This window comes from Sinohyriopsis cumingii, chromosome 2, assembly GCF_028554795.1.
Source record: "Sinohyriopsis cumingii isolate HCF-2022 chromosome 2, ASM2855479v2, whole genome shotgun sequence".
NCBI lineage: Eukaryota > Metazoa > Mollusca > Bivalvia > Unionida > Unionidae > Sinohyriopsis > Sinohyriopsis cumingii.
In genome coordinates, this window is record NC_142962.1 from 106375708 (window position 1) to 106392085 (window position 16378).

The window sequence follows — 16378 nt, forward strand, 5'->3', positions numbered from 1 at the left end:
TGTAAGTTACACAATGTATATACCAGTAACTTGAGCCAGCAAATATTTTATAATTTTTAACTTTTTTTTTATCATACATCTTATTATGGGTCAGATCAGAGATATGTCCAAAAGAATTGAGCAAATTCAACATCGTGCCTTGGAGCCAGGCACACTAATCTTTAATCTGGGTTTGGAGATTAAAACTTGACTGATTAGCTCCGTACAGGACCTAAAATGGGATTGAGAAGATATTTAAGCATTTACCATAAAATATGATTAAGTGTAATTTTCTACTGCGCTGATAGTGCCTGTAACAAGAATGATGACCACAGGCGAATGCTGTAAGTGACTTTATTTTTAAAGGTGTTCATTCTTGAGGTTAATAAATGCAAAAATTGCATTTTTGTCAGTGCATAACTTTTTCATATACCCCTGATGGGCAAAGGGGCCATAACTTTGTGAGTGTGTGTCTGTGTGTATTTTAATGGCATCACACCTGCCAACCCCAATGATTCTCATCCAGGGGGATTTTGAAACATTTTCAGGGTTTTTTCAATTATTTCAGGGAGGATCATCATGCCTACCACTGGCAACAAACGAAAATTGAATTGCGACTTGCAAAATGCTGAATATGAATCACTTCCATAACTCAGACATGGAAACTCCAGGCTGTAAGAAGTTTGGAGAGAAGTTTTACATTTTTTGACTTTCCAATTTCATCTGAACCTCCCATTCTTTTAGACAATTCTAGAATAAGTCACTGAACATAAAGATTCAACCTTGCAGCAACTTTAATGCGCTTTCAAAGAACTTTTGTACATTTTCAGTCTTACTGGGGAGGTTTACAATTTTTTTAACTGAAACAAATTTTTCTCCAACAAAATGAATGTTTTTTTTGAGAGAGAAAAAATAAAATGCTGGAGGACAGGAGGAACAGTCAGATTTCAGAAGTGTCCTGCCAAAAACAGGCGGGTTTACAGGTCTGTGGCATGCCAGCACAAAAATGGCTATACTGTCTTTATATTTGCATCATTATTCTTTTGGTCTTTAATCGTTGTTAAAAGCAAGTATGAAATACATAAAAAATGGTAGGTAAAATGCAATGAAAAACATGGAAAACTTAAAATGGCCAACAGAGGCTTTTCCAAAAAACTAACCATATCTATTACAAATGGACAATTAACATAATTTTTCATTTTCACATCCAATGACAATGACCTCTGACCTATCACTGACTCAACAGAAAACTACAATACCCTTTCTAAAAACTAATGCAACTATGCTGCCATTGCCCAAGTGTAGCCAGTGTATGAAATCTGATGAAAACTTTGCAAATAAAACATGTCGTGCAGAAAAGAAAATCACAGTTGCATCCCCATCGACTGTGACATTGGACCAAGCAGTGCCAATATTGACTGGTGTCTGCCTCTCCCCAGGAGTAAGCCACAAATCAGGTTTGAGAAAAAAAAAGTAAACTAATATTGTGTTCAACTACCAGGCAAAACCAGCTCAAATAAATACATAAATCAATTTCAGGAATTTTCTTTTTACCGTGGGGGAAAATAAGTGCTGTGGTTGGCAACAAAACACAGATGGTTGGCTGACTGAAACACACATTTTTTTCTGGCCTTAAAATCAGAGCCTTATAGATCATTACATATTTAAATATCAGCAAAATTTTAGCTACATCCTTTGCCTTATTTCTTTTCTTTTTTCTTTTGAAAAATAAATAAAAAATTTAATTTTTAACAAAACCAGATTTTCGTACTTTAAAATCATCTGCCCCCAGTTTTGATACCCTAGGCAGTTTCCTTGCCTGTCTTATGTGCAATCTACCAATGATTTTTGTTAGGAGAAAGCATTAGATTTATTTGGCCTTTATCCTACATCTTGGCTTCAAATTCACCGATTCTGCTCAGTTAATACAGGAAAATCTTCTGGATAAATATAGCAATTATTTGCAATTAATATTTAATCCTAAACAAAAATGGCCATCTATAGGGATTTTATTTACCATCCAGGTCAAAGGCCTAGAGGAAGAAAAAAAATCAACAAGACAAGTTAATGACCTTTTTTGAATGAGCCAGTTGGTAGCTTTTGATTGATGTAGTGTCACTGGTGACATAATAACACAATTATGGATTGGGTTTGGGTGAGTGAAACAAAATAAAACCTTTCTGACTGTTAATATATTAGATGAAAAAATATTGATCCTCTTGTTGTTCACTGTTTCATGAACTTTTAAAAGCTCAAACTTAGCAGACATTTAAAAAAAAATTTTTTTTTAACCATGCAGTGAATAACTTACAATATGAATAGTCTGCAAGGTTTGCTAATTGTCTCATTATCATACTGTCACATTTATGATTATCATATCATCTCATTGATGAGATTGAGGAGGATCAAAATAATTTCAAACACCATATTTATCCAATTATAAGCTCATCCCACACTTTTGTAAATTTTTTTTAAAAGTTTAGGTTTTGTGGGGTTAATACCATTAAGGTGAAACATAATAGTCTCTCCCTCTCTGTGATGCATCATGAGAAAATATAATAGACTGGCCCTCTGGGATACAACATGAGAGAAATAGACTGGCCCTCTGGGACATAACATGAGAGAAATATACTAGGCTGGCCCTCTGGGATATAACATTACAACATGAGAGAAATATAATTGGCTGGCCCTCTCTATGATGCATCATGAGAGAAACATAATAGGCTGGCCATTTCTGGGATAGATAATGAGAGAAATAGACTGGCCCTCTCTGTTATAGATCATGTGAGAAATGGACTGGCCCTCTCTGGGATGCATATTGAGTGAAATAATAGGCTGGCCCTCTTTGGGATACATTATCAAAAAAATACAAATTTTAAGCATTACAATTATCTATATTTACCTTACAACTGGTTCTTCTTTAAGTTCCAACTTGCTTCTTTAAAATGAAGGACAAAGATGAGCCTTGTTCTACCAGTCTAACAGTAGTCCTGTACCTATATGATTCTATGTGATATTAATAGTATACCATTATGGGGTGTCTAACCCTGAAGGGAATCAGTCTGACTACATTCCAAAGGTCAATCTTTGGTTTATCTGACTTAACCTGCCTTGATTGACAGGGTAATGTTTGGTGACCTTCTCAAATATGTAGCTACCTGTCTCTGCATGAATTAGTGCATAACAGAAGAGATTTAGAAAAGATGTGGTCCTCTGACTAAATATATACACTTTCCTCACATGACTAATTTCTGACACTACAAGTTTTCAATATTCTTTATTGTGTCACTTTGCTAATACGTGTAGAGTAATGTTTTACAAAAGAAACAACCCTTTGTTATTTGTTACTTCATTTATTGTGTTTTGCAGTACAGAAACACGCATAGTCACAAGTCAATTGGTGTGTGTCTGTGTGTGATTAGGATTTTTAACGTAGCTTTAACAATTTTTCAGTCATATCGATATGATGTCCGCAGTGTGGCAGTTTATATTGATGTCTAGCACTGGGGCATCATGCCGATGACATGTAGCATGATGTCCCACCTGCTGACATTATCCTGGCACCAGGCCGACCAGTACAAACACTAACCTCTTAATGCTGAGCGCCTAGCGAGGCCGCTGTTAGTACCAATTTTGTAAGTGTTTGATATAACTCAGCCTGGGTTCGAACCAATGACCTTCCACTTCTAAGGCAGACGCTCTCACCACTAGGCCACTGGAGTAGTCACAAGTCAATTGGAGTAAAGTCCCTTATCCAAAGAAATGCTAAGATAGTCAGGGCTGATTCAATGATAGGATTTGACCACAGAGCCATTGAGTGGCAAATCCAGCACAATTACCACTGAGCCACTCTGGTTTCTTTCTCTGTTAGTGTCTCAGCATATTTTAAGATGCAAATACTGTGTGATTCAAAATTATTAAACTGTTGAATTCTTCCTAGAGACAGAACAAAACACATCACTGTATATCAGGCCAATACTTTAAGTCAGCTGAAACAATATCGAAGTCTTAAGCCTGCATAAAATATCTTGAAAAAAGATGAAAACCAATTTTGTGAAAGTATTAACTACAATATAAATTTACCCTATGTAAGAATAAATACAAAGGTGATATTAAAAAATTTAGTCAGCTCAAACTTTAGAAGAATTTGCATAGATGACAGTGTCAAAATATAATTACCAGTAACAGTACCTTAACTGGAAAATCAAAACTGTTGAAGCGTTTTCATGCTTACTGATACAAATATATTTGACATACAATGGTTTGGCACAAATTTTTTTAAATGCATCTTTTTCATTCATTACTGTGTATATTGACATACAAAACCTCTTATCATGCATGGAAAATGACATTCAATCAAAGTAAGAGCTAGAGATATTAGCAACAGGTGCATCACAAAGTGCCCCATCCACTACAGTATACTGTAAAGGCCCCATTCACTACAGTACACTGTAAGTGCCCCATCCACTACAGTATGCTGTAAGGGCCCCATTCACTACAGCACACTGCAACTGCTCCATCCACTACAGTATGCTGTAAGGGCCCCATCCACTACAGTATGCTGTAAAGGCCCCATTCACTACAGCACACTGTAAGTGTCCCATCCACTACAGTATACTGTAAGGGCCCCATTCACTACAGCACACTGTAAGTCTCCCATCCACTACAGTATACTGTAAGGGCCCCATTCACTACAGCACACTGTAAGTCTCCCATCCACTACAGCACACTGTAAGTGTCCCATCCACTACAGTATGCTATAAGGGTACCATCCTCAACTGTGTGCTATAAGGGTCCCATCCACTAAAGTATGCTGTAAGGGTTCCATCCACTACAGTATATTGTAAGGGACCCCTTCACTACAGTATGATTTGAGTCCCATCCACTACAGTATGCTATAAGGGTCCCACCCACTATAGTGTGCTATAAGGGTCCCACCCACTATAGTGTGCTATGAGTCCCATCCACTACAGAATGCTATAAGGGTCACATCCACTACAGTATGCTATAATAGTCTCAACCACTACAGTATGCTATAAGGGTCACATACACTACAGTATGCTATAAGAGTCCCACCCACTACAGTATCCTATAAAGGTTCGACCCACTACAGCATGCTATGAGTCCCATCCACTACAGTATGCTATAAGGGTCCCATCCACTGAGTATGCTACAAGGGTCACATCCTCTATAGTATGCTATCAGAGTGTCATTCACTACAGCATGCTATAAGGGTCACATCCACTACGGTATGCTGCAAGGGTCCCACACACTACATTATGCTATAAGGTTCCCATCCACTACAGTATGTCAGAAGGGTCACATCCACTACAGTATGCTATAAGAGTCCCATCCACTACAGCATGCTATGAGTCCCATCCACTACAGAATGCTATACAGGTCACATCCACTACAGTATAATATAAGAGTCTCATCGATTACAGTAAGCTTTGAGTTCTACCCACTACAGTATGCTATTAAGGGTCCCACCCACTACATTATGCTAAATGAGTCACAGCCGCTACAGTGTGCTATAAGGGGCTCACTCCCAACAATATGCTATAAGGGTCCCACCCACTACAGTATTCTATAAGGATCTTTAATAGAGGAATGTTTGTGAGGAAATCAGTTACGAGAAAAAAAGAGTGGCATCTAGATTTCACATCTCCTCTAAATGATAAGTTGTGTTGTTTTGTTACTTATATAATTTTTCCAATGAATTCATTTCTGTACAAAATAAATTTCGATACTGATAAATAGACTTTTTGTTTGTAAAAATACCCTGGAAACAATAATGCATTTGTTTTGGGAAATGTGATGTGATAAACAAGCTGTGGAATGATGTGTCCAACATGATTCAAATTAAAGTGAACATAGATATTGTGTCAAGTGCAAAAACTCATATATTGGGAGCTTATATGATGAAATCGAATATATGAAAAACCTATTTATTTTGTTTTTTTCTAGCCAAAACTGCATGTACATATATAAAATTAAAAGGGATATGACTAGATTAGATGAGGTGAAAGTTTTTCTTAAAGACCACTATAATCTGGAAAAATATATTGCAATACAATCTGAAAAGAAAGAATCATTTATGTTGATTTAGGAACAGTGGGAACCATTATTCCACAGTAACTAAGAATGACGTGTCTGTGAACGACGTGTCTGATTCAGATGTATGTTTAATAGCATCATCCTTGTATATAATGTTATATATATATGTTTTTATTATAAGCTAATAACTAACCAACAAATATTTCACTGAGTCTGATTTTGATGGTAAACAAGAACAAAGGACCATCATATAATTCCTATGTCACCTAGATGCTGTGTGCATGTCTATCTGAAAATCTAGTGTGTGCATGTGTGTGTGTGTGTGTGTCAGAGGTCTATACAATTTATTTGGAATCCTGCAATCAGTAGAACAAAACAAAGTAAACCCTATTATATATGCATGTTATGCAATGGCAGATCAGTGTTTATGTTATTTGCAGTTGGACTCTTATCTCTAAGCATGTACATATGGTAAATCATCCTCCAGATGTGATAACAGAGCTTTGTAGTCACCACAGTTAAGTTGCTTATTGAAAAAGCAGTCCATGTGAAAAAAGTACAACTCATAGACTTTCCATCTAACATCAATTATCAATAATCACTGAAAAACATAATGCAAGCATCAGTGACCCATATTCCCTGGACCAGATAACAAAATCCATTAGACATACCAACCTGGTGTGTGGTAAACATACAAGTACATAACATTTTCTGAAATATCTATTTCACATTCAGTTATAAACAACTTTAATGTGATTACATGGATAAACAATTTGGAACTTTAACAATAACAATTTTCAGCCAAAAACCATCCAACTGACATTTTGACTGGAATGCATGGCCTTGGTTTCCAATGGGTTATGAATTGTGGGTTTGCAACATACCTTTCTATCTTGCAGCCCACTAAGGCTGTTGATCAAATTTTCATGGGAAAGCGACCTTTCATACCTGCTATCACACTGTTTTGATCAAAGCTGTTAAAACCTGATTACCAGCTATCACGATATTACATACTTATTGGATGTATGGTAACTTTCAACAGATCAGACCGTCAATTTTTTTTTTAAATTCCCAGTTTACATAACATACCTTTTCTTTTTAAAATTATGCATCATGTCCAATTATCAATACAAATTTTTTAAATAGGAAATGTTGATGAATGTCATAAATGGAACCATGTATTGACATTCATAAGCCTTTAATCTTTCCACTTGTTCACCTCCCCCCCCACTGGAAAGCTATCGTGTGCTGAAAAATGACGTTAAACCCTACAACAACAACAACAACAACCCCCTTCCACTGGAAAGTCATAATGACAAGGTATGAAAACTGTGGCAGGTAGTTTCAGTATAAGTACCTGTCATTACCAAACATAAGTGATCCAAAAGTTCAGTTAAACTCACTAGAGTGGAAAGTTGTTGTTGTTGTTGTTGTAGGGTTTAACACCATTTTTCAGCACACAATAGGCTATGCATGGCGGCCAGTATTAATGGTGGAGGAAGAACCAGGGAAAACCCCCAGGAAGAACCACCAACCCATGAGAAGCTACTGGCAAGGTTTCTCACATACCCACATTGGCCGAATCCTAGACTCAAGCCCAGTGGTAAAATGGCAGTGATCCGTAACAGACAGTGCTTTAGACCACTTGGCCACTCAGGGCTCCATGGAGTGGAAAGAAAGTTTTGAAATGCCAGATGCAAAAAATGTACATTTTCATGCATTTTCCTAAATGTTTAGTTTTTTGAAAATATTTGTTTCAGTCTGTATTAATGGATTAATTATAATTATTTCTATTAAATAATTAATGAAGAATATATGTATGTATGTATGTATGTATAGCTTGATGTGATAAAGCTACTGAAAATTCCCAATCTTCATAATGATGTATATTTTCAAATATATACTTTCTGAGATCTAAATTGGACAAAATTTGTCTACATGAATTGAGCACTTAATATAATTGTAAGAAAGGACAATATAAATGATGGCAACTTCATGAAACATTCAGTCGAGATGTTTTCGTGAGAATTTAACATATCAATAAACATTTATTAACACTGAATAAAAGACATAGATCCCCATTTAAACCTTAGATATTAAATTTGTGAAAATAGGTTGCAGTAGTATGGTCAACAAAGTATGCATTCAATGCATAACTGATTTTGAAAAAAAACAAGTTTTTACAACAATTTATGCAGTTTTGAATGGCACCAAAATATTCCTATTTTTAGCATTTTAGCATGTATTTGTATAACAACAGTATCCCCTAATTGCTACTCAATTGTTGATATGTGTAAAACAACAGCACCCCCTAATTGCTACTCAACTGGTGATATGTGTATAACAACAGCACCCCCTAATTGCTACTCAATTGGTGATATGTGTATAACAACAGCACCCCCTAATTGCTACTCAATTGGTGATATGTGTATAACAACAGTACCCCCTAATTGCTACTCAGTTGTTTACTAGTCTGCTCAGTTTGAAAATAAATGTCCAATATTTTGAGAGAAATCACAGCTCAATTTTGGCCATGTGATTTACTCCAACATGAGTTCACTTTATCTTGTCTAAATCCAGATATATGTATAAAAAACAACAGTGTAGCCTCTATATTCAATCAGACAAAAATAGTTAATTTTAAGTCAAGCACTGGACATTTATTTTTAAATTGAGCAGACCTGTAAACAAGTGAGAAGCAATTATGGGGTACTATTGTTAATACAGGTACATGTACTTCACCTAATTCACACAAGTGACCTACCTATTTTTATCCTTTATGGGCCCTATCAAAATACTGCCACTGAGTTTCTTTGTAATTAGGCACAAAAGCTATATGGACAAATGAATTACAAAAAGCCTCTTTAGTAACTTTCCTTTCCACATCAATTTATCAAGAATCAATCAAAATAACTTGAGGTTGTATAGTTCAGTACCATGTATACTCACATATAAGCATACCCTGACCTGCTATCCATAATGTGTCAGCAGTCCAAGATATATGTTATCTGTTCTATTGATTCATATCAACAAACTCAACAGACCTAGCTGCACCTGAACATCATGCCTTGGCAGATCAGGGTCTGGCAATTTGCCTGGGGTCAAACCTATTTTTAAGTACATATGGTATTCAAGGGCAATTGAACCTTGGTTCTGATAATTGGAGTTATTGTTGTCATTCTTCTTCTAATGTTGATCTGCATGGTTAAGTAAATAGTGATTGCATCTTTCTTCATGTATTTAATGAGCTTCATTGTTACCTTCATTTCCCCACCTTGATGTTCCATCTATACTAAGTTATAAGTCATAATACAAACAACAAAGACCCAGATCTGTCATAGCATAATGCACCTGCAGACCAGGGTCTTTGTTGTTTGTTCTACTGATTACTCTTAACAAACTGCACAGAACCAGATCTGCCGGTGCATTATGTGACTGTAGATCTGGGTCTGTGCAGTTTGCAGTTGAACTCGACTTATAAGTAAGTATATATGGTACATGATTAAAAGATCACCCTTTAGTATTAACACCTGTATCAAAGTTTGCTCCACTTAGAATGCATCCATATCTTTATTCAAACTGTGAAGTTTTACAATGTGTACCAGCCGTTTTATTGCATGAAATATAACAGGTGAAAATTAGAATATTCACTCATCACTGACTTTGTTACACAAAGGCTTTGTAGCTATTACTCTGTGTAAGGGGTTTGCTACTAAAATAAACCCCCATGAACATAGGAAAACACTGAGTAACTCTTCATATAGTATTGGTCAAGATCAGAAAATAAAATGTATGCAGTTTTTTAAATGTTCTGCAAAAATGACAATAAATAGAGAATAATGACTTGCATCTTCCTGTAGGCTTCAGTCTCAATACTTCCTACAATTATCAAAGTAAAGTTGCTATGTTTCCTAAAACAAGAAAACCCTTGTAGACATCTGTAACCTTGCATGGTCTCCCTGGTTGTTTTTTTTATACAAAAATCCATGTGCAACAGGAGGCTCAATTTTTGTTTTGCTGACAGGGCATCATCTGCCATTATCACAGCAGCAATGAGCACTGCACTGTGAAATCGCTAAAGGAAGGAATGTATGCTTAGTACATGATAAAGGAAACAGCATTGAAACACCCCAAACTAACAGAAAAACTTCAAAAACTTCATTAGTATCTAAAACCATGAATGACCATCATTCTGAACTTGTGAACATGATCTATGGATCATCTCATGATGTCACTTAGGGTACAAAAGGTTCAGTGAACATGATCTATGGATAATCTCATGTTGTCCCTTAGGGTACAAGAGGTTCAGTGAACAAGGTCTCTATCTCAGTACATTGGTACAATGTCTTTTACATACTGGCAGCTGTAGTGCCAGCTTAATCAGTGTAGATCAACTTTTTAGATTACAAATGTATACAACAGTTAACAGAAACCTAGCAAAATTCATATTTTGCCATGTCGGTTACTTGACCATTTATTTGGTGGGGTAAGGGTTTGCAATTTTCTTTTGAGATGAGAAAATGTATTTTATTTTATCTCAAGATAATTTTAAAAAATCCTTTATATAATAATACAGTAGATATAATATGATGTTATTTTGCTACAAATCAGGGCACTATATTTTTTTCAGCTACTGTCAGGCAGAATTTTGTTTTTAAAGTGTCAGCATCCTGTCCTCAGAACATAAATCCTAGGTCCCCAATATAATTACAGTATACATGTATCATGGTATGTTTAGAAATACCACAGTATGCCACTGTACAAATTTTGTCATGGTATCCAACTCTAGGTAGTAACATAATTCTATTTCTTCCTAACACAAGGTATAAAAAAGCAGCACATACATAAATCAAAGGAAAATAAAAACATAAGTACATTGTGAGATTTTGAACCTGACATTACTGCATAACTGGTGACCATGCATATCACTAGATCAAACAAGTGACAAAGTGGCCTATCATATTTCTTGGTCACAATGTTATCTGTGTCTGCTGACCACAGGGAACAAATACTTTTGATCAGTATCAAAATTATCTGTCCTGGAAGATGTACCAATTCTCAGACAAGCATAAAATAAATTTGTTAATTAATTGATAGCCCTATTCAACAAGGGATTTGAATGAACCTGATAGAGATCTGAGGACTGATATTCAAGAGTAGCAACTTTGGCAACTAATTGACCTGGTCACTTAGCACAATGTACAACCAAGGAATTTGCCATGTCTCTTTGAAGCAATGGTGTAGCAATTTTCCAAGCAACCCCTGCAAGGGGATTGGGAGGTGGGGGCGGAGGGGATTAATTATGTACCACTCATTTCCCCACCATATACACTCCTTAGCCATCAATAAATGTTACTGAAGAATATATAACATAAAAAAGTTTTGATTTATTGAAGGTATCTTCAAGATGGCTTTTAAGTATGTCACACAAGAAATTTCAAAGATTCTAATTTGAATAATGCCACTCTGCTCATGTGACGCTGTACAAAGAACAAAAAAAAAAATGTAGTGAATTAAATAAAACTTCTTTTATTCTCTCCAAGTTCCCTGTCACATTTGCTCAGCCCCATTTAGTAAGGTCGTGTATAAACTAAGGTATTATTACAAGCCATGGTTTGATGTCTAAACACTGCCGCAGGCTAATCTCTTATGCAAGGTTACCATGACCAGAGAGAAGATCCGCTTAGTCTTAAGATCAGAGGAACCTGCGAGGGTTGTTCCAAAGCTGTCCAAAAATCTAGCCTGGGTGGGACTTCTATAATAATTTAAATAAAATATTGGGAGCACCCTACTCCAACCCTAACACACCTACCACAGTGGTGGCATAACAAACCCATCACGCCACATCCTCTAAAAAGGGGAGATAAGTGGCTTGCCAGCTACGCTGGGAGTTTATACTGTGTGCACTTGAGGACTATTAGCAAAGCTGACTATTGTTTTAGTGCCTGGTGAAATAAAAAAGTCAAATGCCATAGAAAGTAACATGCTGTATGTACTTGCTTACAAGACAAGGCAAACTGCAAACAACTGAGATCTGCATCTGCCATAGCATACTGCACCTGTAGATCAGGGTCTGTGTTGTTTGTTCTGCTGATTACTCCTAACAAACTGTATAGACCCAGATCTGCCAGTGGAAAATGCAATGGCATATCTGGTTCTGAGAAGTTTGCAGTTGGAAAAGACTAATAAGCAGATACACATGGTATGTTTTTTTTTTTATTTACACCTTGTATTTCCCTACATGGTTTCAATATAGTTAAAAAAAAGTTTACTTACAAAATGAGCTTATAATCTTGCACTAAGGAAAATGGACATTTATTTATCCTCTTGTTTATTCTTTCATTCATGTGTAAATTGATACATATTTTAACTTTTTGCACATTCATTAAAATATTTCAATTATTTGTGGGAAGAGGAAAATACGCAACATAAACCATTTTAAAAGTAATTTTGAGCATAATACTTTCTCCTACTCTCTGACAGACAATGACTGTCCTGGTCAATCATGTCTATATGCTTATTTGTCAAAATTAATAAAAAGGTTTGTCTTGAAATTTTTCTTTTTCTGCAGATAAAAATTGTTTTTCACAACAAAAGATAATTTCTTGTGAAAAACTTTTGGAGATAGTTGAGAATGCTTTGAAGATCTTACAACAGTTTGACAAATTCATTGTAGCTTTCACACTGCATTTTACTAATGAGATTAATACGAAATTTGATTATTCTTGATGCAGACTCTGATTATATGATTGTTTGACCTACTCTGCTGATGAAGTGTTTCTTATAGGAGGGCAATATGGTAAAGTTTGACATTAAATAAAAGCACTGGCAACGAAATCAGAATTAATTGCAACTGTAAAAACGTCATATCATTCAACGGATGAATGGACCATTTTTCATCTCCAACATTCGTTATAACTTAAATGAGATGGAAAATCATTTATCTCATGCCATTAATACCAGTCCAATGAAAGCAATGGTTCTTTTCAAACATAATAACTGCTCACTGCATTGAACATATCTCTTCTGATTAATAAGAAACTGTTTTATTTCAAATGAAACATTTATTCATTCGTGTATTCATTTATTTATTTATTCATTCCTCTTGACCCTTTTCCTGCAATATCCTGTGCCTTCATGACTTCTCATGTGAAAAGTAATCTGGAGAGATAACATTGTGAAAGTCCTCTATTGGTCTGATAAAGGTCAGTTAGTCACTGCTTGATTTTAATCACTCAATGTACAATCTGATTCAGGTGTATGAACAAGTGCTTTTTATACTATACAGCAGAGGTTGCCAACCCTTTTGAATATGAGGACCCCTTCTTAGCTTTAAAAAATCTGTTGTTGAGCCCCACATGCTAATAGTTGTACTTTTAGTCTAACCTGAAATAACCCTGCAGCTCCCACATGGGTCCACAGCCCACATGCTGGGAACCACTGCTATACAATAGTATACTCTCTACCAAGGGTTAATTTAATATGTTCCATCCTTCATGTATATTAAAATTTATACATGGTGGTTTTAAGCTTTACTAAACTATCCATGCTGTTCAAAAACTTATTCTCCATTTTGGACAATACAAGGAGATATCAGTTAATTTCTGCTTCTTTACAGTATCTGCACTATCTAGTGTTCATTAATTCTTATTTATGGTAATCACCGTTTAACTTTAATTTGAAGTGACTGTAAACTCTGTTTCATTTTACATCCTGGAGATATGATTATCAATAATATTCCAAAAGTTTAAAGGTTAGAAACAAACAAATTCTGTTTAGAGTCAACCACATATACTTGCTTATAAGACAAGTCCAACTGTATATTGCACAGACCCAGATCTGCTGGTGATTATGCACTAGCAGATCTGGATCTGTGCAGTCTGTTAGGAGTAATCAGTAGAACCAACAACACTGACCCTGCTCTGCTGGCGCATTATGATATCGCAAATCAAGATCTTTGTACTAGCAATTTGACTTGTATAAGTAAGTACAGACTACTTCACATTGACTGTCCCAGGAATCTATGTTGGTAAATCGGTTTGACCAGTAATTTCATTTAATTGTCATTCAAAGGTGATGAAATGTATGTGATAAAGAGTTATGTGGACAGGTAACTTCATTGAAGAATTATCCTATTAAAAATACCAGTTTTAAACTTACTAAATAATGAGAAGACATAAATAAATGTTTTTACCAGGTGTTGCTTAGTTTTTGGAACTAAATGATTGATATGTTCCACTCTACTCTAACAGATTATAAATTACATTTTTTCGTCTGTTTGCTTATGGAAAATAGATTTCTTCTTACTCTTTGGTTAAAAATATAGTAAAGATAGGTATGTAAGCAAAGGTGAAAGGCATTTTAATGTTCAGTCATAAAACTTTGTCATGTAGAATACTACAGGTTGTGGCCACACATTTCAAACTACAGTTAACATTCACAAAATTTCTCTATTTCTTTTTATGTGATTCAATTAAAAAACTTTTTGATGAAGTAATACCATAGAAAACAATTCACTTTCTGATGGAATGTGGTTCATATTAAAATTAATAATTTAATCCTATGTTAGAATTTTATACTTTTTACCTTGAATTCCTTTATTAAGTAAAGCATTCACAAAAATTTGGCATCTTTGCCCTGAATTTTGCATTACTTCATGCTGGCATTTATTTGGAAGAGTTTAGCTTTCTAAAGGTTTTTTTTTATGCAATATTATGTATTTAGCTTTTTATAATTTTCCATCCATCCATCAAATCAAAATTTCCAGTTTTATTAGGGTGATTTTAAATGTCTGCAGTGTCCACATCAAAGCAAAAAAAAGAACCAAAACAATACCTTAATATTAATTCTCCCTCATTTTAACACTGTGTTTAAGAATGACAAGGGCAACCTATACTAACATATGCTACAAGAAGATTGTGTCAAATGATTGCATAACACACAAAAAGGTATTTAATTGTGTCAAACCAAATTATAATAAATTCTTGTCAACCGAAAAGAAAACATTTTAGAAAACAAAAACTTTAATGAGTAATTTTAAAAGAAAATATTTGCTAACTGAGCTGGGTCCAAGTCAGGAAAATATTTCTGAATATCAACAAAAAGGGGACTGAGGACCAAATGACCACAACAAAAAGGGGACTGTGGACCAAATGACCACAACAAGCCCATGAAAAGTTTACTAAATCAACATCTCATGATTAAGAAGTGGAATTTTACCAGAGGCATGGACATGATTATTTAAAATTTTTTCAGTTTATGTTATTCCAGAACGTATCTTTTCATTATCTTTCATATCAAGCCTGAAACAAGCAATATTTTGGTTATTTCTTGATAAGGATTGCATAAACAAATATTACCACATTTGAATAAAATATACTGCTGTTTATCATCAAACATGCATCAAAATACTTTAAAAAAATTATGCCAATACACAAAAAACACTTGCTACATTAATATTACAAATACTTTGATTTGATATAATGAATACCTACATTGGACCCCCAGAGAGCACTTTTACATAAAGATAATAGTTCATTGTAATGGATGCTCTTGTTATAACATTTCTGTATTTCTTTTAAAAGCCATCATTGCACATACAACAATATCATCATCGTGTATGTATGTACTTGCATCTAAATCAAATCCAAATGCAAGCAACATAGACACTAATCTGACTTCGAATAATCCTCTGGCAGATCAGGGTCTATGTTCTTTTGTTCTACTGATTACTCTTCACAAACTGCAAAGATCCAGATCTGCCAGTACATTATGTGACTGCAGATCTAGGTTTGTGCAGTTTGCAGTTGGAATGCACTTAATGACACAGTCACAACAATCTGCAGAAAAATCTGAACATTTGGTCAGCCTGCTTTGAAAGTATCCGAATTCTCATCCATATTTTATTACTTACCATGGATTCTAGACTACTGACTGAGCTGAAATCCCTCATCCCATTTCTCTGCCTACTTCTTCTTCCTGAAAAAAAATTAATAAAAATGAGAATGGAAAATATTAAAGAATCATCAGAAATTTGTATTGTTCTCTTTGATAACAAGAGTAAGCAAGACTTGTTTTAAACATTGAAAAGTTTTGCTTGCAAAATAATGAATGCATCTCTAATTAACTTTTAACTGGCTTTCTTGAGGTGCAGTTTATATGGCGATCCATCTGCTGTTTTGTAACCAATACCCATTTTCCCCCTGTATTTCTGTTTCATGATTGAAAAAAAACCCAAGGTACAACTATAATTGCCCCAGGTGTGTCACCACAGCTTTAACACAACCTAAGGTGTGATTTCCCAGTGACCATTGCTTCTAAGGGCAAGCTAGCCCAGTTTATT

General features: G+C 35.1%; 2 protein-coding genes across 5 annotated transcripts in view; one reads left to right on the forward strand and one right to left on the reverse strand.

The window, feature by feature from the left end:
- The window catches only part of LOC149805565 (uncharacterized), a 460129-nt gene that overhangs the window by 211323 nt on the left and 232428 nt on the right, over nucleotides 1-16378 (forward strand). The window lies entirely within an intron of this gene.
- LOC149805567 (apoptosis-stimulating of p53 protein 2-like) overlaps nucleotides 1-16378 on the reverse strand; it is a 238937-nt gene that overhangs the window by 74082 nt on the left and 148477 nt on the right. For all 4 annotated transcript variants that reach the window (XM_089950169.1, XM_089950170.1, XM_089950168.1 and 1 more), the window contains one exon: nucleotides 15950-16014. In XM_089950169.1, the coding sequence (XP_089806295.1) occupies nucleotides 15950-16014 (65 nt within the window). The remainder of the gene's footprint in view (nucleotides 1-15949; nucleotides 16015-16378) is intronic.